This window comes from Taeniopygia guttata, chromosome 1 (assembly GCF_048771995.1).
Source record: "Taeniopygia guttata chromosome 1, bTaeGut7.mat, whole genome shotgun sequence".
Classification (NCBI taxonomy): domain Eukaryota; kingdom Metazoa; phylum Chordata; class Aves; order Passeriformes; family Estrildidae; genus Taeniopygia; species Taeniopygia guttata.
The window spans coordinates 3,093,274-3,121,189 of record NC_133024.1 but is presented as its reverse complement, the minus strand read 5'-3'; the positions used below and the strand labels follow the sequence as shown (position 1 = coordinate 3,121,189).

Genomic DNA, 27,916 nt, shown 5'->3' with positions numbered 1-27,916 from the left:
CTCCCACCGGCCACACAGAGCTCCGCTTAGGAAAATCCTCCCTGTGGATCGCCGCTGTCAGCGATCCGAGCGCCCGCATTGCCCGGATCCCTCAGCGCTTCTCCCCCTCTCACCACCCGCCTCAACCCAACCCTATGCCCGGCCCTGCTTCCCTTAACCAAGATGGCGGCGGCGGCGCCTCCCGTGCTGCCGCGCGGCCTCTCCCGCCCGCCGCGTCACGATGGCGGCGGCGGCGGCGGGAAATGCGAGTGAGGCGGCGGCGGAGCGGCTGAGGGGACGCGCCGCCATGGACGCCCCGAGCTGCATGAAGGCTCTGCTGCTCGCAGCCGCCGAGTACCGCGCCGCCAGGACAGCGCACAGCGCCGCCATGCTGCAGCGAGGCCTGGAGGTGGGAGCCGCGCCCGTGCCGGGGCCGCGTGAGGGGGGCGGTGGGGTCTGGTTTTATGGTGTGTTTATAAAGGTGTGTTGTGAGTCTGTAGTCGCCCAGCCAAGCAGATCGTTTATAATAATATACTTAATTTTTTTTATTTATCCCCTGTGAAAAATGCTAATCATTTGGTTTTATAAATTTTAAAAGTTTATTAATAATAATAAAATGGTTATAAAAAATCGTAATACAATTAGAGCAATAAAGTTTAGGGTTAGGACAATTATAAGACAACAAAAAGTTAAGAATTATGGACGTTTGGATGCTCTTGGATACTAAGTTACCAAAAGTATGCTTTAGGATCAAAGGAATTACTTCTAAAACAATATAAACCCTATATAAGAAGAGGCCAAAAATTATATATACCTTTACACAGGTATATATGTGTAGACATATATATATGTATGTATGTCTATATATATATACCTTTACACAGGTATATATGTGTAGACATACATCTATGTATGTATGTCTACATATATATACCTTTACACAGGTATATATGTGTAGACATACATATATCTATGTATGTCTACACAGGTAGACATGATTTATATTTTGCATATGGGAGACACATAATATTGGTTTTGTCCATTCCCTCTGTATCTCTTTACAAGGGATATAGAGAAGAAACCAAAGCAAGACTCTCACATAAACGTTCTAGCAATTAAAATAAACCTGTATTTGAAAAAGGTAACTTGGAGATAAATTCAAAGGCCACCACATAAATTGTACACAAAGCTGTACCTGAAGATCAGGGAAATGCACTGGCCCACCTCCTTAATAAAAAACACGTTTAAATACGTGTTGCACGGAACTGGAAAACTCCAGATATAAGACCAGTTCATCATTCATACACTATTTATATATCCCCATTGCATTTTTATATATCTTTTATGGTTATGCATACATTTTATTTAAAACAAGAAACTTTGTTGTAGGTTAATTGTTTGCTTTAATTTTTATGGCGTCTTTGAGTTTGAGTAAGGCTTGAAGAAATTAGGTTTTTTCTTATAAGAAGCTATAAATTACTCTCCTTTGGAAGATTTAGGTGTTTTTTGAAATGAGTATCTTATTCTTAAAAAAAAATGAGTATCTTATTCTTAAAAAAAAAAAAACCTACATAGTTTCTATTTTCTACTCATTTTGAAATGAGTATCTTATTCTTAAAAAAAAAACATACATAGTTTCTATTTTAACATTATGTTGGAACTTAAAACTATAGTTAACACACTACTTAAGAGAATTAATACAGCATAACTTTCTAACATTACACATATAATATTTATTGTAATGTTTGCAAAAAGCCAATCATAAAATATGCATTTTCACATCCCCTCTATTCTGGCCTGCATGAATCGTTTCACAGCTTAAAAAATAGTGTATGAATGACAAACTGGTCTTATATCTGGATTTTTCCAGTTCTGTGCAACACGTATTTAAATGTGTTTTTTGCTAAGGAGATGGGCCAGTGCATTTCCCTGATCTTCTGGTACAGCTTTGTGTACAATTTATGTGGTGGCCTTTGAATTTATCTCCAAGTTACATTTTTCAAATACAGGTTTATTTTAATTGCTAGAATGTTTATGTGAGAGTTAGTATCTCACTTTGGTTTCTTCTCTATATCCCTTGTAAAGAGATACAGAGGATATGGGTGTCTCCCATATGCAAAATATAAATCATGTCTACCTGTATTGGTGTAAAGGTATATCATTTTTGGCCTCTTCTTATATAGGGTTCCCCTAGCTCAATTTCCATTTTTACATCCCCATCACAGAGTCCTCCCAGAACAGCACTGACTGCCAGGCCTTTGGAAGGCAGGCTAATTGCTACTTGTTGTGCCAACTGTTGGGTTATTCTTTCAAAATAAATAAACTTGGTACTTTCCAAGCATAAAGCAATGAAAAACAGATTTTTTTCCATTTCTGCCTTTTTTTTTTCCCCAGCAAATGTGAACATAAATGTCCCAGCAGAATGACACTTGCATTCTCAGCTTGTCAAGTAGGACATGATCTATTTCATGCAACTCTGTGCTGCTGCGACTTCTGTTTCAATTACATTATTGCAGTTGAGTAAGGAAGGTTGTTTTTCTCTTTTCATCTCCAGGTTATCTCTGGACTGAAGCTTACCCGGTTTTTTGCTTCAAGCCAGATTCTACCAAGTGAATGTCTCAGTTGCCTTGTAGAGCTCCTGGAGGACACTAATATAAACCCTTCTCTGGTCTTGTCTGTGATTACTTTGCTATCACAGCTAGGTAAGGTTTGCATCTGAACTTTTTATCTTTTGTCAGGGCAAGGGAAGATAAGATAGATGCTGATTCTGTTTTGTGGGTGATTAATGTCTTGGAAGCATGAGGTATGAAAGATGAAGTATTTTGCATTGTAGTGGAGTGCTTGGCTAAGCCACCTGTTAAGAAGTTTTGCAGTGAGAAGGAGATTTGAAGTCATCCTTGTGAATGACAATGATCATGCTTGTCAGAATTTGTTTATCCACTGGGTAGGGTGAGAAATTATTCTCTTGTTCTTTATTTTTGGAGCTGGAAAAGACTACTTTTTTAATCAAGTGGGAAACCTGGCTAAGGCATGCAAGGATAGGGAGAAATGGTGTCACATCCTCTGTTGCAATAATAATCAGTCAGGACTCAGCGTCCTCATGCAGAAGAAGCCAATTCTTTATTCACATAACTATTTTTACACAGTTTTCACAGACCTTGTGTTCAACTCCAATAGTAGCTTTCTTGCTCCTTAATTTATTGGTTAGAAAGTGCTTGTGTGTGAGGGTGTTAAGGCTCTCTGCATCTACAGCTGTTTACATATTTCTTTGGTGGATTCTCATGGGACAGATCTATTGCTTGTGCAGGTGCCACTTATTTTTCTCTCTAAGAATAGGTTGTTATGCAAACAAATTCTCATTCTAAGGATTTCTTCACATGAAAACCTACAAGGTACTGCTGGCTTTAGCTAGAGTAGCAGGGCCTAAACCATCTTTTGTAAGACTTTTCTTTTATAACATCTTTTACCTGTCTGCAATTATCCCCAACTGTCATCACCTCAGTTTATCTCTCCCACTGGAGTGTTTGCTGTCAGTGTGGGCTCTCCAATAGCCTGGCCTTTATGCATCAAATTTCCCAGCTGCAAAAGAGGTTCTACTGCATTATGTTTGTGTATTGAGATGCCTTTTTGGGGTCTTTTCCCCCCCATCTATTTCACAGGAATGGGACTTCATTGTCCAGGGAGCTCTGTTCTCAGAGCACAACCTACATATACAGAGAATAATTACCCCATCATTGTTTAGTTTCTCATCATATATGAGTAGTTATTCAAGATTTGAGTCCTTTATGATGCTCCCTTGTTTATCTTCTCTGATTTATGGAGTTTTAGCCTCTCTGAGCTTCCTTTTATGTTTATGGAACAATTACTGTTAAATTATATTTATCATGGGGTTCAGTCTGGAAAATTTTAAGAATTAAGTCCTCTTCCAAATGATTTATTGCTCTACCTGTTTTGCTACAACTGTTTGAAGATTGCCTAAGCAGAAGTGGCTTCTATTTATTTATTAACTAATGCTAGATGACCCTATCAAGTTATCAGTTTGAGTCTACCTTTCCACCATAGCATGAGGCAAAAAACTAAGCTCACTGAGTTTAAGATCTAAGTCTTTGAAGTGCAGGTTTCAAGATCTCAGAACTGTAATTTGGTAGGTAGGAGGTAGACTATTCTTTCAGTGTCCAAGCATCTTAAGGAAATGGATTAATGCTATAATTAATTGCATGTCCAGAAGTGAGGTGAAGAGGCAAGAGCATAAGAGCTGTCATTTGTTTTAGTTACCTTTAAAACATACATGAAGAACTGCTCAGAGGCTTTGGCTTCTGCTTCAACTGGTAGCTAATACAACAGTTTCTTTTGTTAATAATTCCTAAATTCCAGCTTCAGACACAGAGACTAGAGAAGCTCTCCAGGACACCTACAATCTGACCAGCGTGCTGGCAGGAGTGGTTCATCGAAGTTCTGCTAATCTGAGTGACCCCGTCTTACTAGAGGTAAAGGAGCTAATGCTTCATAATGTTTGGCTACTGTTGCATAATGAACCTGTAATAACCCTTCAAAAGCTCTATTGGAAATAATGTGTCAAGGGAAAGTTGATCTTAGCTGTCTATTTGCTCTATGAGGTGGATATGACAGGAATTTAACAATTTATAGCATTCTGTGTACTTTCTTTAATCTTACTGTATTTCTCACCTGCTCTAGTCAAAGAACCCTAAAAAATCCCATAAAGCAAAAATAACAACCAACCAAAAACAAATGCTGCTTTTTAAAAATTATTTCAAGAAATAATTTTTCTTGAAATTATCAAGAAAAATCAAGCTCACTGCTCGAGAGTTCAGAAGATTGATTTCCAGTTCAGGTATCTGTCTGTTTCTCCTGACACAAGCCGTTCCATAACACAAGCCTGGACATTATTTTGTGTAAGGAGTACTTTGACAGGTAACTGTGAAGGAGTGAAAGGAAAGCTGTGGCTGCCTGTTTTCATGGGAGGTTTGCAGAGGATATGTGGCCTCCTTTTTCCTGGTCAGTGCCATCTGCCAGTGAGTGCCAGGTGCTGCGCTAATCAAAGCTTACGTGGAATGTCTGACTATCAGTTTGAACTCACCAATTTTAACTCATCCTTAAAGTTTTCTTTGTTTTTTTCAGATATGCACAGGTTTTCCTCTAAGCTTTCAGCAAGTACTTATTGTCACTTGTCTCTTTCTGAAAAACAGAAAATTAATTTACCAGTAGTCCTGTGGCTCTTGTTATGTGGAAAATAAGTCAGGCATCCAGTAAAGATCCCCTTTCTTGTGGTTTGCATATTTCTCAAAGCACTAGGAGTACCACAAGATCTAGGGATCCAAGTGACTCGCCAGTCAATAGGAGAGTTTTTGTAGTCACCAGATAGATCCAGTCTTAAGACCTTGAAGCTCTCAGATATCTGAATGGTTATGTTTTGTTTTAACTGCTAACCTCTGCTGTGATTTTTGTCATGTTTGAGCATATTGACTTCAGTTACGTGCCAGAAGAGTGCTGTATGAAGGACTTTACTACTCTTAGATCTGTTGGCAGTCTTTAGAGCAAACCTGTTTTCCTGTAGGCATCCTTTCTACCAGAGGTTGCAAAGTGCTTTTTTGGATTTTGATGAGACTTGTAGACCTTTCAGTGGGACAAAGCCTGTTTATCACTGACAGAATGGAGAACTTGCTGGTAAGGCAAATGTGGAGAGTTGAATATGATGCCTTGAGAGGCTGACCTGGAACAGAGACTAGACAGAGCTAAAAAATAAAGAAGATCTTTATTAAAAGGCTTTAAAAGGATACACCTTGGGCAGTGCAAGAGCCTGGCCAGTACTACACCCAAGACGGACACAAAATGGACAATCGGTCACAAGGTTTCACACTTTTATAAGTTTTGATCCATTTACATATTGGGGTTAATTGTCCAATTACAGCATCAGGTTATGAAGTCCCATCCTCCATGTTTGCTCTCTTCATTTCACCATCGTTTGTGCTTTTTGGGCCTGAAGCTTGTAACAGTTGTTCTTGGTTACCAAGCTGGAAAAGGATTGTTTTGTCCATCTACCCTGTGAAGAGAAGTTACACTTAGTATGAAGCTCAGAGTTACACACCAAGGCAGTACAGAATCTGAAAAATATGAAAGCTAAAACTTAAGGCATCAAATAGGCTGAAAAGATAACTCCTCTATCAAAATAGAATCTTAATAATATTTTTGGGCTTTTGCTAAGTACATCAGTATGTTAGGACATTACAGTGTGCTTGCAGCAGCTTGTGTAATTGTTATGTTAATGTTAGAGTCAGAAAATTAATTCTCTTGTGGTGTTTTGATATTTGTCCTCTCAGCTTCATCTTTTGTAGCATTCCTCCCGAGATGGTGTAGGAGAAGCATGTGAACAGTTTTCTGTTTCCTCAGGGTATTCAGTTGCTGCAGAGACTAACCTACAACGTTCCCATCTTTTGTGCTGGTGCCAACATCGATGGATTAATTTTGTTTCTAATGCATCATGTGTAAGTGTGTACTCAATGTCTTTTTTTTATGGGAAATAGCTAGCTAAGTTTCTAAACTTTCTGAAGGCCATTAGAGTACTGTACTAAGCTGGTCTCCAAAGTGAGCTGTGTTCTGAAGTTAACAGACTTTCCTTTGAAAACCATGTACTTGTTACAGATCGTCAAATGCAGTGACTGTGGGACTTTAAGTGATGGAGTATTAATTGGCCTCAGCTCACCTCCACACCTCTGGGAGCTTACAGAGAAAAGCCAGGAGGGAATTCATGCTAGTCACTAGGAGCAGACTTCTTAGATTAATAAATATTTGATTCAAGTGATCTTGTAAAAAAGCTAATAAAACTTATAAGTATATGTAATAAACAACCTCTGATAGCAGTGATCTCTGATACTTTGGGGTTTTTTTCAGATGTACTCAGTTAAAAGCTGCCTACACTGCATGGATGACAGTCTGATTTTTGCTTTGCATGGTGAAATGGTGTCTCATTAAAAAACAAACTCCTGCCAAGACACAAAATATAAGTCCCCAACCACCCAGCTCTCCCAGCCCCCACCCTACAATTTCTTGTAATTAAATTCAGGATGCTTTGATGAAAATATCTTTTGGGCTTTTCTTTTAAGTCAATCCACTGAAGATGAGTTAACAATACCTTGTTTGGGACTCCTGGCAAACCTCTGTCGTCACAACTTGTCTGTTCAAAGTCAGATAAAATCTTTGGTAAGAGGTCTGCTTTTGTGTCATGATTCTCTGGCTTAATGGTAAGAGTTAATTGACTCTAGGTAATTACCTTAGTACTTCTTAAACTTTCTTTCAGCAGTGATAACCTGACCTGCTTGTTCTGCCCAATGGGCAGTTTCTCCCGTGTTGGAGAAAATAACCAGTGGAACAGGAAGCTGGGTATCCTCTTTCCCTTGGTACATTGCTGTGTTGTTGCCCTGGCTTGTGTTATGTGTTTGGTTTTTGCAGCTGTTCTCTGCAGCTGAAAAGTGATTTTAAAATTTGATCATTCTTCCATAGAAAAAACTAAATGTCATTAAAACATAAAGACTGTAGATGGATTTTGGTAAGCAAAAAGGAGATTTGCCTTTCAAAAGAAAAATCAGTAGAATAGCACTGATCTTCATGTCAGGGTCCTTGAATCCTCAAATACATATACATATCTGAACTGCTTGGTTCCTGTGTCTTCATAAATCAGTGCAAACATTTTATTTTTTAATTCAGAAAGAGAAATTCATCTACATAAAAACAAATGTTGTTTTGTTTACCTTGGAAGAGAGGCAGGAAAAAAAAAAAAAGAGAAGCTATTGTCAGATATGATCATTAATCAGAAAAGGAATAGGAGTCAATTTTCAGTGATTATTTTCTCTTATAGGCTTTAACAAAATGACTTTCTCATCTTTCTTTAAAATAATCATGGAATTTCTTCCTTGTTTGGTTCTCTGTTGTTTTGGGATGTTTTTTCTCATGTTTTCTTATACAGATTGAAAAGGGAGCATTAACATCAATGCCAATATTGTGCAGTAGAACAATGAAATTGCTTTCTTGGAGAACTGTTACCATACTAACTGATTTTTGTATTATTTATTAGTTGTATGGCTTATGTATAAATATGTCAAACCTGTAAATTTTGTGGGTTTGTAATACTTCTGTTTCTCCTTTTTACTGTAGAATAATGTGAAGAGTTTCTATCGTACCTTAATAAGTTTCTTGGCCCACAACAGTTTGACTATGGTTGTGTTTGCACTTTCAATATTATCAAGCCTTACCTTAAATGAAGAAGTAGGAGAAAAAGTAAGTGTGTCTTTGAAGTTGTTTCTCTTCTTAAGTTGCAGATAAAACCAATTGTCACACTGGCCAAATAAAATTCTAATTCCAGCCAGTTTTAATGAGTAAGACACCCCAGTGAAGTATGTGCCTGTATGTAACTTTCTTCTTCCTTTCAGCTCTTTCACGCTCGAAATATCCATCAGACATTTCAGTTAATATTCAATATTGTTGTAAATGGAGATACTCTAACAAGAAAATATTCTGTTGATTTACTCATGGATCTTATGAAGAACCCCAAAGTTGCAGATTATCTTACCAGGTGTGGCTCCATTTCCTAAAAGTATTTTTCCTAAGCTCTAGTTCAGTTTCTTTGCTGTATGCTATTTGAATTCTAAACCAAACACTAGGGAAAAAAAAATCCCAAGATGCTTTTTGAATGTTGCTAGTTGATTATGATTGTAACTGCTATATCTGAACCTAAAGGGTTGCTGGGTTACCAGTTTGACGCAGAAGTGTGACTTAAAACCTGTTTTTTTCATTGTCACTGAAGGAATATTGAATACCCTGTTCTGTAATGTTTTGTCTGGACCGTGTTGGTAGTCAGACAACAAGATGAGTAGCTATCCTGCCTTTTACAGTGTTACATAATCCTGAAGTGGAATAGTATGGTTGAAGTTGTAAGAAGTGATAAATTTATAGGAGAGGGGTATTAGAGTGGTTCTTTGGAGAGCTTGACTAATAGTTCTGCAAATTCTGCTAACTGAGATGCTGATTTTTAATCTAAATCAAGCAGTAAAAATAGCTGAAAAATCATAGCTTATTTTAAGGAATTTGCTTTCATTCTTAGTGATAAATAAGTTTAAATATTTTTAATGCTTGTGTTGTTTCAAATAGAAATTAAGTTATCAAACCCTTCAATGTACTTGAAGTGTTTGGGGTAAGAAGGAGAATAGGGCACTTTCATTCATCACTTGGTGTAAATGTCTAAATGTGCTGAAATTTCAGTTTTATAATTTTTTTTCTTCTCTATGCATGCTGTAGATACAAGCACTTCACCTCTTGCCTTGGTCAAGTATTAGATCTTCTTCATGGAAGGGACCCTGATTCATCATCTAAGGTATTTATTTTTCAGTTAAAGGCTAAGAGGCTGCATTCCTAATCTAGTTTCTCGTCTGTTATTATAGATAGCTTCTTTATGTACAAGGGTTGGTGATGAAATACACTGTCTTCAGGACTTTTAAAGGACCTAGAGAATTCACCAAGTTTTTATTTTCTAGTTATTCAAAAGGCTGTCAGGTTGAATTTGTAAGGTTGGGGTTTTTGCCAGATTGTGTGTCTGCTTTCAGGCAACAGATGTAAAGGCAAAAAGCCAACATAAACACCTTTCGTGCTTTGGCTAATAAGAAATTTTGGGATCTACCAGGAATGCAGTGTATCCCACTTTGCTTTGTAAACCTTGAATTAATACTATTCAGACTTCAGCTGGTGATCAGGGAACCCTGATGCTAATTTCAGATGTGTAGGAATAAGTGTTCTCACCTTAGCTGAACAAATAGATGCCACTTCTGTTTAAGCAGTGAACTGTTACATTCAGCTTTGTGTGGCTACCACCTTACGTAACTAAACATTGGCTATCTGTCACTAAAGGCTAAAATGTGAAATATGAAAATGTTGGGGATAAATATATCTGTGAAACAGATCTGGAGCTTTTTTCTATTAATGTGTTACACATCCTAGTTAATAATAGATGCTACTATTTCTCTCTGTGTGGTTTTGCTGTTGTTGATTTGGTTTATTTAGAAAGGCATGTTGACATGGAGCTTTCCAGGGTGGTTTTCTCTTTGTGCATGCTCCGAAAATGGATGTGCATCCATTCCTTCTCAGAATGTTTTCTCTTTGACAGCTTTCTTCATGCTGAGTGTATACATGTTTGTACTTTTGCTGTATCACTAGCCAGCAGTCATGTCAGAAGAAAAGGATGCAATACACAGAATACTCTCACAAGCCTTCACCAGTCCAATGAACTGTTTCTGCTGCTGGCTTGGCTTTAAAGAAAGAAAATTATCCCTGAGAAAACTTTCAAGTTCTAAAAGGAGTTGCATAGAAGTTGCATATCTCTTTAGACTTGTGTTATGGGAGTTGCAGTTTCTGTATAAGTTCTTGATTTAAAAGCATTTGAACTCTTCTTCACTTCACACAGATCTTGGAGCTGCTGCTTGCCTTCTGCTCTGTGCTGGAGCTGCGTCACACCCTGCGGCAGGCGATACTGGAACCAGCTGGCTTGCCAGTCTCTGCAAACACCAGACTTGTGAATAGCTCCAAGAGTTTTGAACCATCTGTTGCATTGGTGCACTTGTCAAACCAACCATTGGAAGGCTCTGAAGACTGTTCAGGTCTAGCATTGCAACTACTCAAAGAGATTTTTGAGGTACAAAAACTGATAACTGAGTTTGAAGAGTTTTTAGTAGCTCTCATTTTCAAATTATTTTTAAACAACTGTTATAATTTGACATGAAAAATAGTGCATGCAAAAATACCTGTAATAAAGTTCATTGTAAAACAGTTACGTTGAAATAAACCTACTTCAGTAAAACAACTGTTCTTTTAAAGACATATGGTATTTTAGAAGTATCTCTGTGTTGTAAGTGGAAGACAAGGCAGTTTATGAAGTCATGAGGTAGGTAGAACACTATCAGGATTCCTTTCTAGGACTTACAGAAATGAGGAAGTTCCTGCTGTTTCTGTTGCCTGTAAACTTCCTCCTCCAGTATGATACTGGTCAGCCATCTCAAACCTGAAATTACGAGAGGCTGGGAAAGCAGGAACACAGACTAGTGCAGGAAGGGGTAGAGGTAAGCTTGGCTTCCTTGTGCTATGCTTTTAAATATTGACATAAGATGTCTTTTCAACAGGATGTTATTAATAATAAGAATGGTGAATCAGCAGAACAATTTGTGGATCTTTTGCTGCCTGTTCTTCTTGATCATCTTCAGATGCCAGAACAGATTGTGGATGAGCTATTAGTGAAGAAAAAGTGTGAAAGAATGGTCAAGGCTATTAATGTCCTGACAAATATCCTTTTTATGTGCTTATTGGCAGCTGATTTTTTATTCCTCCAGCATGATCTGATCTAAGATATTAAAAGGCATGTTCACCTTGGGTCACTTTAGTAGCTTCTAATGACAATAACTGCCCTCATTTTACTTAGGAGTGTCATCTTGCAAGATCTAAAGTAGCTCTCTAATTTCTGTGAAATTATTTTGCAATATATTGGTGCAGGATAAATTGCTGTGGCTATTCAACAGAACAGAAGCCCTTTGCAGATCAAAAACAAAGATGAGTGTTTTCAGTTGAAATTGTGAGAGGAATTTGGGTAGCTATCTTTTTGATCCATGTAATATTGTTGCCTAGCTAAGTCAAGTGCAGCTCACAGCCAAGTATGATACACATTTAGATAAAGAAACAAGGAAAAATAATGTGGAATGATACAGTTTTACACTCCTCATTGAGTCCTTAGTGTCCACAGTAAGTTTATTAAGGAGGACATGACTGCAGAGTGTAGTCCTGCATCTAAGCTGAGTTCTGTGGAGAAGTCTCTGCTAGATCACTTCTAGGTAACTGGGTCTTGTATTAGGGACTGTCAGGTCCCTGCCTTTTGTTCACTATGCTTCTTTGTGCCATTCATTATATTAAGGTTTGCCTTCACTCTCTGTTTCCATAATTGTGTGTACTAACTGGAAAGTGAAGCTTATTTAACTTGTTAGGCTTAAGTGCTTTATGTTGTTGGGTATTAAAAGCATTTTTAGAGGCTCTTTGCTTTGATGCCCTAGGTTTTGTGCCCTAGCCTTATTATTACAGAATGTTGCTTTTTAGTGCCAATACCTAGGCATAAGTATATTGAATTTATTCTTAACTCTGCCTACTGCTCTGCAGAGATGACACACTGAAAATGCGTGTCTCGAAGGTGCTGACTGCCAGCCAATGCACATGTCTGATAGAACATCAGTTTCCTTATTGTGGGATTGATACTGGTTTTGGAACTAAATTGGTGGACTCTAAAATGTGGTGAGCACACATATTTCTCTAAAATCTAATTAGGCATGACTGGTGTGAGAGTTGTGGTATTGTTGCAATGGAAAGAATATGGTAGTTGAAAGTGCCATTTAAATCAATATTGGTATTAAGTGAAACTCAGTATTTTGTGGAATAAAAAGTAATCCTGCTGGTCAGTTCATTCAGATAATGTTTTTGTCATAAGCTGGAGATCCACTTATGTGGAATAATGACCTTAAACCCCATGAAGTAGTTCAGGCTGATCCAAGTTAAAGCTTACAGGAATGACTTGTGGCATGTGATTTCTCATTTTGGTTTTATGCAAACTGAGTTCCAAAATATCACACATCACCTTGGGGAGCAGTTGTTGCACTGAAAATTAAATACATGTTTCTTTCATCTCAGTGTCTTATAGCTAAAAGTCAGTATAGCTATAAGTTAGCTATAACTTATAGCCAGTTTCACTGGCCAAAACCCAGTGAAATATAATTGGACGTATAATTAAACCCTCCTCACTTGCAACTGGAATTGGTGTTTTTGGTCTTCATTGTTGCAATCCTTGAAATGCTGGAGAAGCTCAGGCACATGTCCAGGGAACTCGGGATGATCTCTTTGGTTCTAGCATTGTTGCCTTGCTAGATATATTTATTTTCTTTGTGAAGGTATTTATTAGGGTTTTTTTTTAATTGACTAGATTTGTCAGTGCTGATTTGACATATCTCATCTTTTTTTTTTTTTTTTTCCCACCCAATTTTCTATTTGGATGTTTAAAAGCAAACTTGCTACTGATATTATTTTGAAAACACTTGATCTTATGAGCAGATTGCAGCAAGATGTATCTGGTATGAAGGTCAGCTTGTACAAAATGTTACAGGTATGATTTTAAAATGCTTTATGAAATGTATCTGTGAAATAAACTGTCCCTGCACTAAAGTAGTTTTAGTTATAAATGTTTTGTTATCTCTGAAGTGGTAAAGCTTCTAGGAAAATACAGTGCCTTATGCACAATTCCTAAAGGTTGTTTTGCTATTAATTCTTCTAAAATAACAGTAGTTTGCTTTTACTCTAGTCATTGGTTTTGGTAATGCAAAAGAAATAATAGTTTAGCTGCCTGGTAGTAATGATCCTTTTAAGACTGCATTATGACTGCAGTTTAAAGGTAGCAAACTAGGAAACAATTACCACAACAATGTAATCATTTGTGGGGTTGGTTACTATTTAATATGTACATCTAATTTAGAACTTTGCATGGCCAAAACAGTTTCTGGTACCTATTGGTCAGATGACACCATAATAAATTACTTTATAGGTGGAAAAGCAATCCAGAGAGTCAAACACTTCTTGATGTTTTGGCAATTTTTAATTCCAGAATGGGAATTGTGTAATTGAATGGGCAACAATGAGTGTTACAGTCCACCATTAGTCTTTTTAACTTCCCCTAGTGACCTTTTATGTTGAATATCAAGCACTTGAAAACTTTCAGGAATGAACTAGCCTCTTTACCTGTTGAGTTGCCCTTAATGTAAAATGTGATTTCAAATAGTCAGAAGTATACATCACATTTAAAATCACGTCTTCCAAGGACTTAGGGCTCAGAAACTTAGAAGGGCATACTTTAAGAAGGTAACTTAAGTTTTGAATAAAACAATTCTGTGCTCATTGGCCTTCATATTGTGATGTTTTGGTAGTTTGGGTTTTGTGGGTTTTTGGGTTTTTTTGTTACCTGCTGTATCTTGTTCTGACCAAACTAATTGCTTTTTTAGGATCAGCGCTTGATTACACCTTTGACATTTGCTTTAACATCAGACCATGGAGAGCAGGTCCAAGTGGGGCTTAAAATCCTGTTTGAAGTTGCACCCTTACCAGATTTTCCTGTCGAATTGTAAGTATTTTTGTGATACTCTGGTTAGATTTGACATTTTTATTGGCTTAGTGATATTCATGGTTTTTGGAGTACTATTTTCAGCTCATCAGAGACAGAAACTTCAGAAAAATTGTCTTGTTTCTGTTTTATGTGCACTTACAAGACCACAGTGATCCTGGGGGCCAGAGGAAGCCATCGTAATGCTGATGGTGTTTATTTTGTGTCAGATCATAGAGAGCAGAGGAGCAATTGACTCCTGTCCCTGTGCTCATTTGTCTGAAATCTGTGCTTGGAACTTAGGGTGCATCTGACTGTCAGATTGCTCTCTAATGAACTCTGTCAGATGTGTCATTCTTCAGTTCCTAAAGCTTTGCTCACTCTTTTGCAGTATCTTCCAAGAAAGAACAGATTAGGGTAAGACACAGGCAGATGGCAGTTCAGGTAATATTTAAGGTGGTTTAAACAATGGAAAAAGTATTGAGAAACTCTGATGGAGTCCTTATTTCTGTAAATATAATAAAATACAAAAACAATATTTTAAATTGTATCCCAGCCTGGAGTTGAACCTGACAGATGTCAAGGCATCAAGAAAGACCATTACATTAGCAGCCAAAGCCAGACATGAAAATGAGTGCCTTTCTGCTGAATGGAGCAGGGAACCTGTTGACAAAGGACATGGAAAAGAATGACATACTAAATGCCTTGTTTTGTCTTCACTGTTGAGGATTCCCAAAGGCAGAGCAATGTCCCTGAGAGCAATGTGAAAGCCTAGAGGCAAGATGTACCCTGGGTGGCACAGGGTCAGGTTATTGAACACCTAAAGTAACTGGGTGTACAGAAGTCCAGAAGACCTGACAGGATGTGCCCATGAGTGCTGAGGGAGTTGCCTGTTGTCATTCCAAGGCCACTCCAGAATGCCTTGGAAAATTTGTGGTGACTGGACAGGTTCCTGAAGACTAGAAGAAAACAAATGTAACTTCTATCTTCAAGAATGGCAAAGATGATCAGTAGCACCCTGAAGTGCACTCTGTCCTGTGGTAGGGCAGAGGAGGTGGTCATTCCCCTCTGCTCAGCTGTGGTCAGACCACACCTGTAGTGTTGTGTCCAGGCCTGGGCTGAACAGAGAGATATGAACATCCTAGAGTGAGCCTAGTGAAGAGTTTGAAGGATGAGCATGTATTAACACAAGGTGAGACTGCAAGAGCTGAGCTGGCTTACTTTTGGGAAGACTTGCAGGGTTCTTATCAGTGTGTTGAAATGTCTGATAGAAAGGACCAAAAGAGACAGAGCCAGGCTTCTCAGTGGTATCCACTGACAGGATAGATGTAGGCACAAACTGAAATAGGCACAACAAAAAACCTTTTAGATTTCTTTAAATATCAGAAAAGAAACCCTTTAACTGTAAGGTGAAGTCAAACTGGAAAATGTTGCCCAGAGAGGTTGTGGAGTCTTCATCCATTGAGAGAGTCAAAATTACAAGGCATAGTCCTGGGCAACCTGCTAAGAGCAGGAGAGTTGAACTAGGTGGCGTGTAGATGGGTCCCTTTCAATCTTAATTATTCTACCATTATATGGGTTTGTGGATATAAGAAATATTTTCATAGCAGCCAGTAATGAATAGTCTGGCTGAAAGAATGAAGTATCTATAAAATCAAATATGTCTGGAACTGTACAATGGAACAGCCAAAATAACATGTCTATAAATGCAAGTTAAAAATAAGCTATGCTCTCTTAGGAAGAAGTTGAGACGACACTTCAGTGAAGTGGTTGGGATAGCTTAGTAATTAAGGAATTTATCAAGAGCAAAAAATTGTAACTGGTGCTTCTAAAATCAGCTCTTGATTTATCATTCTTGTTTAAAACATGTTATTGGTACCTGCCTTGAAAATACCAGCCACAAATTACATATAGACACTTGAATATAGGTGCTGAAATTACATTTTTCTAAGTCTTTGAGTTCTCTTCCCTATACAAATTTAAACAGATTGCATTTTTATATGCATAGTTAAATTTTCGTTAAAACTTAAAAAATCAAATGTGCTGTATGCAATACAGTCTTGTAAAATAGAATTGCAGACAGTGAAAAACTGAGGTTTATTGGTTGCACTCTGCCTTTTCTTGATTCAATCTTATTTTTATGCCAAATAAAAATTCTTACTAATGCTATCTCCATCTTCTTTGAGACAAACAGTGGCCTAGTTAATTTGAATAATAACAGGTGAAATAATCTGTTTCTGAGGTTCACAGGAGATACGATCTGTTGCTCAAAAAGAGCTGAGCACTATGCCCTTTCTGATGAGATTCTGTATTTGTCTCTAAAGGTTAGCCACAATACAATTTTTCTCCTTTTTCTCTGGCCAGTTTGAGCACATGCCCAACACACATCTTCATAAGGTGTGATAATGCAAATGTGACTGTATATTTTGTTATGAAATCAATCTCATCTCCAATCCTTGCAATGCTATTTGTAGCAGGTTGTGTCATTAACAGCCTCATGTTTATCCAGGCTGGGTGAAAGCATTGTAGCAAATAATGCCTACAGACAACAAGAAATGCAGCACAGAGCAAAGAGAATCCAAATGCAGGCACCTGTGACCAGCACTACTTCATTGAGGTGTTCTTCATCCTATCCTTCAAGTAATGACTCCAAAGCTTCAAATATTGAGGAATTAATACAAAAACTTCATTCTGGACTAGAGGTTAGTAGAATTTATATACCATGGTGGAACATTTGACACTTTTTCCACTGAGAGGGATGGAAATTAAAATCCAAGTGTCAGAGTGCCGTGTGTGGAACAGTTAAGTTTGGTTTAGATTCCTGTCTGTTTGGAACGTGCTCTTTTTACTGAGCTCCTGAGCAGAATTCAGAGATGCTATGCTGAGCTACACCTGAAGGTAGGGCTCTTTACTGAGGGCCCTCTCCAGTGGGTTTGCTCAGAATCATCTTAGCTGTCAGATGTGGAGGCAGGGCCAGACTTGCAGGGACACATACCAGGAACCTCCTCCCTCTCCTTCCTAAGAAATAGCCTGTAACAGGGTAGAGGTGCTGTGCTACTTTGGAAATGTATGGTGCATCTCTTGTGTGCCTGAACATGCATACTGACATTCTCCTTTTATTGGCTGTAGCTAACTCTAGCATTTGCAGTTCAGCTTTTGTAGCCTTCTTGGAAAGTTGCTGTTATTATTTCAGAAGGCAGTTTTTGCTTCCCTCTGCAGCAACTTGAATTGTGAATGAAACACCCAACCAGGCACCACATACTGTGTGCTGCTTTGTGGGCCCTCCTGGCAGATGCTGAATATATCTCCTCTTTCTCTTTTCTGTTCAAAGCAATTTAGCTGCTTCATAGCTGCTTTGGACTGAGAGATGGATTGTTGATTCTGTTTTCTTTTGGCTTAAAAGAATGGTATGCAAATTGGGAAAAGGAATAGAAAGTTTCTTGGTAACAGCTTGGTATCTGTGTGAGTGATATTGCCTCCAGCCTTCGCTTTGCAACTTTTATCTCTTTGTTGTAACTGATAAAAGTGAAACTCAGAGGGCTACATCTCAGAAGTGCCAGAATAACAGTGAAAAAGGTCAGGTGAGTCTTCCTTGGCTTACTTTTTACTCTGCCACTGGATGCTCCCATTGATCATTCTTTTCAGGACTGCATGACAGTCTGTGGGTGCATTACTGTGTTTATATTAATGCAAATCAAAGGAAGCACAGCTGCCTGCACAATACTAATGCAGCAGCTTCACAGTAATATGACAGATTGTAAACCTGATTCAGTTTTTTTCTGTTTTTAGGGAAGAAAGTTGTTGGTGAATTGTTGAGTGATTCTTTTCTTAGACCTTCTAATTAGTAATTCAAAAGCAATATACACATTCACTTGAAATATCCAGTACTTGAGTTCTTTCTGTGTATTGTGTGAAGCTCAAATGCTTGTAAAAACATAGAACACTTTTCATAGTATCACTGTTCAGAGAGAATGAAGGTAATTTCATTCTTAGAGTCATTTTTTATTTCCTTTAGATATTTTAAGTTTGCAGTAGGAAAATAAACTACTTGTTTCATACTTTAGGGACAGAAAAATGAACTGAGAGCCAGAGCTACACAGGGTCTCCTGTTAATTTGCAAAAAGCATTCTTACATGATGGTTCAGGCTGGTGCAGAGATGATGGCTTTTCTGTAGGTGTTCAATGTATGAACAGCTGGCATAGTTTGCACTTGGTTGTGCATCAGCATTTGTGAAGAGCTGCTCAGAACTGGTGTTGTAGCAGCACTGCCTAAGAGAAAATATCCTGAAATCACCAAGTAGCATTCTCACTTGACTCAGGCATATACTTTAATAAACACTTAGGACTTGTTGTACCATACATGGTGCATTTCCTCTAGTAAGTCACTGGGTTAACACAGTAGATTTTGTAGGTCCTCAATAGTATCCTTTCTAGTATCCTAGAAAAACATTCCTGGGCCTTTTCTCTTAATATGTGTGTTGAGAAAGCCACAGAGTATGAACAAGGAGTTTTGCATTTCAGTGGTTCCATGTATGAACCATATGCATTTTGTGCTGTTAATCTTAGGGCAGATTATTTTAGGTGTCCTATGAGGGGCCTGCTAATTCTCCAGCAAAGATTAGACCAAGGGGAATAATTTTACCTTTTTATAGTCCTGGACTGATAGTCTTCTGCAGATGACTCCTATTAAGCCTAACCAGTTCAGTTGCTCACAACTTTTCTCGAGGGTCAGGTGAATATCTTTGAGTAGATAGCCTCAGATACAAAAATGATAATTTTTGTCTAGTGGCAGGGGGAGTTCACAAAACTACTGAGCCCTTCAGGGACATGTTACCTGGATAAGTAAATAGAAATTTCCAGTATCAGTAACTGGAAAATGTCTCCACAGATGAAGGAGCCCTTGGCTGATGTGAGGATATCTGGCATAATGGATGTGTACGAGCAGAAGCTGTTGGCATTAGCAGTGAGTACAGCCTAATGTGCATGGGGACGCTGCAGTTGGTACTTTCAGAAAATGTTAATGAGAAATGTTCTCCCTATATGCAGTCTAAAGAAACGAGGCTGCAGGATCTGCTGGAAGTCAAGGCAGCAGCTCTGGCTCAGGCTGAGAGGCTGATGGCTCAGTACAAGTGTCAGAGAGCCCAGGCTGAGTCTGAGGTAAGTAGAGGAGCTTCAAGGTGGGACTGAGTAATGATTATCTGGGTAGCTTTAACTGTGGCCACGTGTGAAAACTACTGCTTATCTGTGCTTGCAAGTTAGGGCAGTCATAATTTTCACCATGAACACCCTGTTTTCCTCTGCACTGCTCTTTGGCACAGTTTTCTTTAATGTCCTTTCCCTTGCAAGAAGTCAGCAAAACCAGCCTGCTCTGCTCATTATAATTTGTTGACCATTAGTGGTAATTCAGCAATATTAAAAAGTAATAAACCCACTTACTAGAATTCTCTATCAAATTTGCTTGTATATAAAGAACTGTGTCATGTTTGTCCCTTTTGATTCACTGGTCAGAGATGAACTTTCATATGAGCTTTTGGCAGTAATTGAGCTGCATATTGAAAAGTGAAAATAATTTCTATTCTTTAAAGGTTATATTAAAGATTGTGCTACTGGTTACTAAATCCACAACTAAAATGTATCATCTTTTACTTTGTTCTTCCCTCACCTTGTCTATAAATGGAGCTAAAGGAATGTAGTGAACCAATTAATTTGTAGTAGATATTAGGTGAGAGAATTAATTTTCTTAATGTAAATGGTGACATTTTGGTGTTAGATCTATGGCCTCAAGCGTGCCTAATACAGCTTGAGAAACAGAATTCCCTTTGATGTATGTGGCTTTTCTTTTTCTTTTTATTTGGGGATATCTTTCCACTCAAAGGCAAGGACTCTTGCTGCAATGCTGAAGGATGCAGAACGAAAAAATGAAGAGCTTAATGATTTGCTGAAGGCTCAACAGGTAGAATCTGAAAGAGCACAGACTGATATTGAACAGCTCTTTCAGCACAACAGGAAATTGCAGGCAGTTGCTGAAGAACATGAAATACTAAAAAAATCCACTCTTGATCTCCTTCAGAGGTAAGACATACAGGACCTCTAAACAAATATTTCATATGAAAAGAGTTCTGATGTCCTTTACTGTGCTAGGCACATTAGAAGAGCAACATTACACGCTGTGTCATGTTTCTGAATGAAAAGTTATTTTTTCTTCTGTATGCTTATCAACAAGGCCTTTCAGGAACTCAAATTTATGTTACATTTAACATACTTTAATTAATTAATATATTAACATCCAGCTTTCAGTGGAATGAGAACTGTAGGTGCTGAAGGTCCAGTTCAGGAAATAGCACAAGCTTTGTATAAAAAGAGAGCATTGTTCTCTAAGACACAGCACTACAATGCATATTTTCTGTTAGCATTATATCATGCTCTCAGTGTCTGTCTTTGATTTACACGCTGTCTTGATGACATGCTTGCAAGAGTTCTGGAGAAGCAGCTAATATCAGTGTGTTTGCATAATGTAGGACTAGGTATTGTTGGTCAAGCCTGTACCAAATTTGACTTAAATTAGCTAAAAGTGAGGTATGGAGAAAAGAGACACATTTTGTGTCCTCAATTATTTATAAGCATTACTTCTTTGGGATCTTAAGCTAAAAAGAATCTATGAGACACACAAAGTACATAAAGATAGAAAATATTTGAAATTAGAATGTGCTTTGGAAGAATAAAGGCTTGAGAGAGCTCGGACTTCTCAACTCACATGAGCTGACACTAGGTGTCAGCAAGGTAAAGAAGCTGGTAACATTGAGATCGAGTTTCTTGCTTAATAATGGGAGCAAGCATTAGTAGTCAATTTTGAAAGTATATTGCTGCCAGTAAATGAGTCATTGAGGGTGGAAAATGTATAAAACTTTTTTCCATTACTAGGTTTCTTGAATAAGTGTCTAATACGGTCATTGTGGAAATGCCTCTATTTTTGCTTGAATTGTAGGCAGTCATACACTTTGTGAACATGTATTGTTTAACTCATGGGCAATAAATCAGCCTCAATCTAGTATCTGACAGGTTTAAATTCTCCAAACTAGGACCATAACTTTCCAATCCTTACAGTGGTTTCTAAAGCAAAAGCTTACTTTTAAAAACAACCTTCATACTTCAAATATGAAATATGTTCCTTAAAAACAATCAATTGACTGACATCAGGGGATAGAATTTGCCTTTTGGTAGAAAGGGAGGAAAATGTTTCTTAGAGCATGAAATCTGCCTCATAAGCTTGTATTAATTACACACTGCATTGTCTTCAGTATGTTCAGTTTCTCGTATCACAAGACAAACTCATAGAAGGCTGTAGACCTTAAGGGACCCTTAAAGAGTCCCTTAAAAAATGACTGACATACACAAACTGTTATAGATAAGCTCTTTGCAAATTTCTAAAGGTATTTATGGTTTTGTCAGTTCTTAAGTTTTCTGCTGGAGGGAGGTTGTTTCCTGATCATTCAGAATATGTAAGGGATCCTCTGAAACTTGGCTGGTTTGTTTGTTTGTTTGTCTGTTTTCTTCTTCCCAGTCAAGCATTTGGACAGACTGCCCAGGGAAGTGGCTGGGTCACCATCCCTGGGATATCTGAAATATGTGTAGATGGGGCCTTTAGGGACATGGTTTAGTGGTGCTGCATTAATGGTTTGACTCAATGATCTAAAGGGTCTTTTCCAACCTAAATGATTCTATGATTCTAAGTATGTTCATTTAAAAAAATACAGTTCCAAAAAATCTAACACACTAACAGCCAGCTGTCACCAAAGAACACTCAGCTGAACACTCCCCCTTCCAAAAAAATACCTTGCTTGTCCCTTGAGTGGGATGATTGCACAGATCATATCAAATATTTTTATTTGGCAAACTATTAAAGTGAAAGCTCTCTTCAAAAGCAATTACATTTCATTTGGAGGTATGGAACAACTGAAAGACAATATAAAGATCTACAGATTACTGCAATTTACTAAATAAACAAGTGGAAGCAACGATGAAATAAATTAATCACTCAAGCAGCAGAATGGTAGATCAGTTCAGTCTTTTTAAAGCAAGTCAAACAATAAAACTAAACAACACTTCAGGCTCAGTTTTTCAACTGTGCTGTAACATCTGAGAAGTGAAGTTAGCCAGAGATGCTTCAGAGTTGGTTTATACATTTATGTTTGATGAGAATCTGTAGTACTGACTTTGGTGGTTTATTTTTTTTTTTTTCCTTATTTGGTTGGAGGTGGTGAGGGAATATCAACAGACTTCAGCAATAGTAGGAAGAGAAAGATGATGACCTAATTCTTAGGTGCACTTGGGAGAGTATGGAGGTGTTATTTGGGTTGTTGTTGAATTCTTAAATGCTTTTATCACGCAAAAATTTCTGTGTATTTTCTTTTAGCTGGCATGTTTTCTCTTAATGTTGTCAAGTTGGAGAAAAAAAACCCAAAACAACCAACCCTACTCAATGAACACATTTGAAAGTTATATTAGAAGTCATGATGGGTGATATTCTGCCTGTGGTATAAAACATCTTTTTCAATTATAAAACTAGCATTATCTATGGCTTCTTGAAGAGTAATTTGTCATTTTTGATACCTTAAAATAGAGGTCTGGTATACCTTTTACCAATGTAACTAAGGGAATATAGACTCTTCTTTCACAGATTTTATTCAATACGTAACTTTTCAGAAGATGTCTTTAAAATATATTCCTAGACAGGCCTTGTATTCAGCTGAGATTTAAAATGCTGTTCTTGGTTTTACTTGGAAAGTTCACTTCACCTTTCCAGGCTCTTGACTTGTCAGTAGTCAGAGCAAACTCAAACTGCCTTGAGTTCTGATTCAGAGGGAAAATTTCCATTCTGATACGTTAGTTTGCTACTGAATAAATTTGGCTCCTTACATTAAATGGTGCAATATGCAGCTCAGGGTAATTGGGGAGATATTCTGATGAAAGCTGACCCTTGTTAATGCCAGTCTGGAGGAGCAGTTTATTATATAGATACTCTTGAACTGCCACTGTCCACAGAAATGGAGACACTGGAAATACACGTCCCTCCCTCTTGCTGGAGGGTGCAGCTTAGAAACTTGTAGATAGGAAGTGGATAAGCAAGTAAACAAAAGTGACAGCAGATGCCATCTAATCAAGGCAAGTGGCAAGTAGAATATGCCTCAGAAATTATTCTGTCTGGTAATGGAAAAAGTATGATTAGCTTCAGAGAGTGTTGAGTGCTCATATTAGAGCTGTGCTGCTGGTCGATGCCAGTACCTCTGTATTAAATGAGAGTGGAAACTGAGGATTACCCAAACTAGTGAGAACTGAGGCAGGTCTGTACAAAAGCTTTGTCACTGTCTTATGGTATGGTCACTTTTGAGTGCTGTGTGACAATCCAGGAGATGTTCAGAATGTTTCTTTTATGTCTAGGATAATACCTGAAGCAGGTTTTACTAATTGCATTGTCTTTTCAGGAGCATAATAAGAGCTAAAACCCCAGCATCCTTAATCACTAATGGCAATAGGGAATTTTTACTTGTATTGAATGGCAATTTTAGTTCTGACACAGTATTTTGAATTATTGGTGGCTGTTTTTGGTCTTTGTGCTCCAGGTACCAGCCTTTTCAGTAGTTCCTACCATGATCAGAGAAGGCCAGTGACTGGGTCATGGTGGCAGGAAAGAAATAAGATCTATCTCTGCTCACAACATGCACACTCATAGGTTTGATGATTTGAAGTGCTTGACAGCAGTAGGAAATAATACAAAAAACATTTTAGCTTCTTAGGGCAGGGAAATGGTGGCATATCTCATTTTAATCATTACAATTTATTTCTCTGCACTTTTAGGAATGCTGCACAGTTAGTAGAAAGTGAACATCACAGAAATGAATTACAGCAACAGCTACAGGAGAGAGATGGCACAATAGCAAGTAAGTTACCTACCTAAAGGTCACTGAAGCTAGAGAACTAACTGTATTAACTAGATGTTGTTATTATGGGCTGCTATAACTTACTGAGCAACTTGTAAACCTTAAAACTTGGGCACCGATACATAATTTAATAGTTGAATGAAACAAAAACAAATTTTAATCTTTTAGAAAGTAAGCATGAAGTTCATTTCCCAGACTTGACAGACTTTTCTGCATATTGTGTTCCTTCAGGATCTTCTTGCAACATGTCCATTAGAACTATTTTATGTATGAAATGCAAATTAGAAGAGCTTAATTTAACTCTGCAAATAACTGGAAGCAACCACTAAAATTTAGCAGTAGGTGGCACTGCTCAGTAATTCAATTAGCAGCCATGTTGAGTCTTTAAAAAAATTAATAAAAAAAGCCCCTTGTTTCCCAGGCCAATGCAGTATCTGTTTTCTAAGTTTGGCATCTGATCTTTTTTTGTTAATTTTCTTAAGCCTTGCAGCAGAATATAAATGTTCTGGAAGAAAAAATAAAAGCTCAGCAGAAAGAAAAAATAGATATGGAACAAACTATCGATATTCTTAGAAAGGAATTAAGTGAAACACAGCAAGCAAGGGAAGAACTGAGTGTCAAGGTAAGGAATTACCTGATCCTGCATTCCTGAGACTGGAGTTTTAGGTATCTGTTTAATTGATAGAGGTAAATCAGTATTTTGGTGTTTAAATATTTAAAAACCCTAGAGTAGCTGATATAGTAGTGGACAAGAACAAATTCTTTCAACTTTAATTGTGTACCTCTTGAGTTTTAAGTCAGAATCAAGTTCTAATGAGACTCTGTGAGGCATGGTGTGTGAGTACATAATGTTGGGAAGGGAAAAAACCCACCAAACCTGTGGCATAATGTTAAAATACAGAATGTAACAAATTCCTCTTCAGTAGTTTTGACTACTGAAAATGTAGGTCAGCTTGCTTTCCTTCCTTTTCTCACGTTGAATTAAGGTACATATGTACCTTATGTAAGGTACACCAAAATGTTCCTGGGTTCTTTTGATCATTGAAATTCTAACAAAAAAACCTATTTTTATTTCCAAGAAAAAGTATCTTCTTTCAAAAGAGAGATCACTTTGGCTATGCCAAGTTAACAGGATAATGTTAACAAAAAAAAAAAAAAAAAAACAAAAACAAAACCCAGAAAACTAAGCCCCCGAAGCTTCAGTGCAGCCTACATGTCCTTGACTGCAATTAAGACTCCCTCTAAAATCACAAAGCAGAGATTCATTTTTCATGCCAACTGATCAGCAAATGCAAAGTTTGCAGTCTGACAAGCACACTTACTGTATTTCCATTTCCTGGAAGCAAAAGCTTCATCTCTTCAGGCAATATCATTCAGTATATAGCAAATATTCCTTTTGTTCTCAGTAAATATTTACTGTTGTGGTGCTTGAAGTGAAATGTAGACGGTAGCACAATGATAACAAAGGGGTTGGTGCTTTCCCATGGTATCCAACATTTTGCAGTGTGGCAGTAGCTGTAAGCATAAGCACCCGTGTGTACCAACTGTACAGCTGAGGAAGATTTCTGAAACAAGCTCATCATTTTAAAACTGCTTTTTAATTACTTGCTTAAGTTCACCACCAGGCCCCTCAGCTTTCACTGTATTACATGGTTTTCAGTTGGTAATAGAGGAAACTATAACATTTTTTTTGTTTCTGCAGGCATCTTCTCTGGAAGTTCAAAAATCCGAGTTGGAAGGCTGCTTGGCAGAAAAAGAAGCGCTCATAAATCTGCAGAAGGAAAAACTGGACATACATACCAGCGTGATTGCAGCAATTCACAAACTAAGTGATGGCAAGCAAAGTGCAGAAACAGTGAACCTCAGTTTGTAGGGCTCTGTTTGCTGTGCTTGATGTGTTCTGTTAAGTGAGCTAAATTATAGGGGTGACTGCCAGCTTTGTACACAGCACAGGCAGTTTGGTTGCCTTTTTGCATATTGCAATTATTGCTTCGAAAGGTCAGCAACAAAATAAAATGTTATCAGAGCTGCTGAATTAAGGGGTTTAGTTGGAGTTCTGCAAACTCAGTTGGGAAAGAAACTGTCAGTGTAATGGGTTAAACACTTTTAGTGTCAAAGTAAATTTGCAGACATGGGTGCTTTCCCTTTAAATGTCTTGGTCATGGGGAAGGGGTAAGTAAATTTTGGGAGGGGTTTTGTTACTTGTTTTTTTTTTCCTCCTTTTCTACCAGAAAGTGCTCGAGTAAACAAATCCTGGTAGGAAATGCCAAGCATGTTAATAACTAAATTGATAAATGCCAGTTTGACTTTGTCAAATGGTGGAATGGGAGGGGGAATATGTCAAGCTGCTCACCAGAGTAAGGTGGCAATAAGGTACCTGTCTTCAGAAAATGATAAATTAATCTTTAGCATTTATGTGACAGAACCAGAGTATATAAATATTGATTTTGTTTCCCCCCACCAGAAAAATGTACTGTTTCAATATGCTATTCTAAGCCAAGTGTAGCTGAACTCTGGGTTGCATAGAAAATAAATGCATCTAGACATTTTGACAGCATTTCTGTGTTCTTTTGTGGCAGTGTTTTTCCAAATGGTAATGCATAGTGGCTAATGGAACTAACAAATAAGTTGATGTCTGTTTTTGTTCAAAACATATGTCTCTCAATACTGTAAAAAAAACTGGAGATTTTTGTACTTAATTAATGCAAAGAAATACCTGTGTAAAAGGTTTTGCTTCTAGGCATTGTGATATTACCAGTTCTGTAATCAAAATAGTTCTGTAATCAAAATAGTTCTGTAATAAAGTTCCCAGGTAGTGTTGTTTTCATATTCATGTTAAGTGCATTATCCACTGCACTATTGGACTTTTTTTCCTTTCCCCACAGGCTCTCTTATTTAGTGCAGGGAGAAGCTGGCACCAGCACAAAAAATAATTCTGCAATAGTCGATTTTTAATTATCTATGTCAGGCGTCAATTGCATGTTCTACAAGCAGAGACTTTTGTGCTGTCTTAGTTCTGAGCACTGTCACATCTCAGTATTGGGCACTCCGGTGCTTCTTATCTGAAAGTAGCTGCCTTTTATTCCACATAATCTGGAGAAAATTTCCCATTTAACATGTGGTTCTGTATGGCTTTGTATGTTATTTCATTCATGCCTAAAAATACCCTTACATGTGTATTTATTTTTCTGTACTATGTGTTTTCTCTGCTCTCTGTTTCACTTTTGGTGTCCTTACTGGGAATGATAACACAATAAAGGGTTTGGAGTTGATGCTCTTCAAGTCATCACCTGTTGTGTGTTGTCTTCATTTTAGCACTCCTCTTTAGTCTCGATTGTGCATCCTTTGATCTTTTTGTATTTCCCTGCTAGTGGTTTATTTTAGCTTTTCTCCTTCTTCTCCATCTCTTCACCTCTCTTTCACCACTGATTCCAACTGACAGTGCCTGCCATTTGCTTTTCCCTGGTGAAATCTCTTTTATTGAAATTAGGAAGCTTTCCTTTTGCGCTGTTTGGATCTATTAGTGGAGTCCTTCCCACCCCTAGGATAAAATACTCTGTGGAATGGTACTCTTACTTTTGAATTAAGTCCAATTGATCATCCTCCCCTATATAGAAGATGGAATGGAAAACTTTACCTCAACCAATTCCTGTCATTGTCCCCCTCACCCCACACTTATCTCTGTTAGAAACAAGGCAGAGCTTTTTACTAGTAGTGGTAATAGTGTGGCCAAAATATCTGCTGTGGTATTTGTGCTGGCACATGCAACTTCATGTAGACAAAAAACCTATTCCACCCAACCTTATGAAACTTCAGC

The 27,916-nt window shown here is 37.8% G+C and overlaps 1 protein-coding gene across 1 annotated transcript; it reads left to right on the top strand.

Moving 5' to 3' along the window:
• Positions 1 to 49: 49 nt before the first annotated feature.
• Positions 50 to 27,385, top strand: CIP2A (cellular inhibitor of PP2A). The gene is made up of 20 exons (XM_030286236.4): positions 50 to 388; positions 2,534 to 2,681; positions 4,354 to 4,466; positions 6,388 to 6,482; positions 7,101 to 7,197; positions 8,149 to 8,271; positions 8,424 to 8,566; positions 9,289 to 9,364; positions 10,448 to 10,675; positions 11,160 to 11,319; positions 12,171 to 12,312; positions 13,075 to 13,174; positions 14,064 to 14,182; positions 16,671 to 16,863; positions 19,050 to 19,124; positions 19,208 to 19,318; positions 20,037 to 20,233; positions 24,017 to 24,099; positions 24,582 to 24,721; positions 25,802 to 27,385. The coding sequence occupies exons 1-20, from the start codon at positions 221 to 223 to the stop codon at positions 25,970 to 25,972; spliced, it is 2,682 nt and encodes an 893-aa protein (XP_030142096.4). The 5' UTR covers positions 50 to 220; the 3' UTR covers positions 25,973 to 27,385.
• Positions 27,386 to 27,916: the final 531 nt, after the last annotated feature.

Bases quoted from the DNA above. Each gene is read 5' to 3' on its own strand.
- CIP2A (XM_030286236.4), top strand. From the start codon at position 221: ATGGCGGCGGCGGCGGCGGGAAATGCGAGTGAGGCGGCGGCGGAGCGG. The intron at 2,682-4,353 runs GTAAGGTTTGCA...CCTAAATTCCAG, and splicing joins TACTTTGCTATCACAGCTAG to CTTCAGACACAGAGACTAGA. The intron at 6,483-7,100 runs GTAAGTGTGTAC...TTTTCTTTTAAG, and splicing joins TTGTTTCTAATGCATCATGT to TCAATCCACTGAAGATGAGT.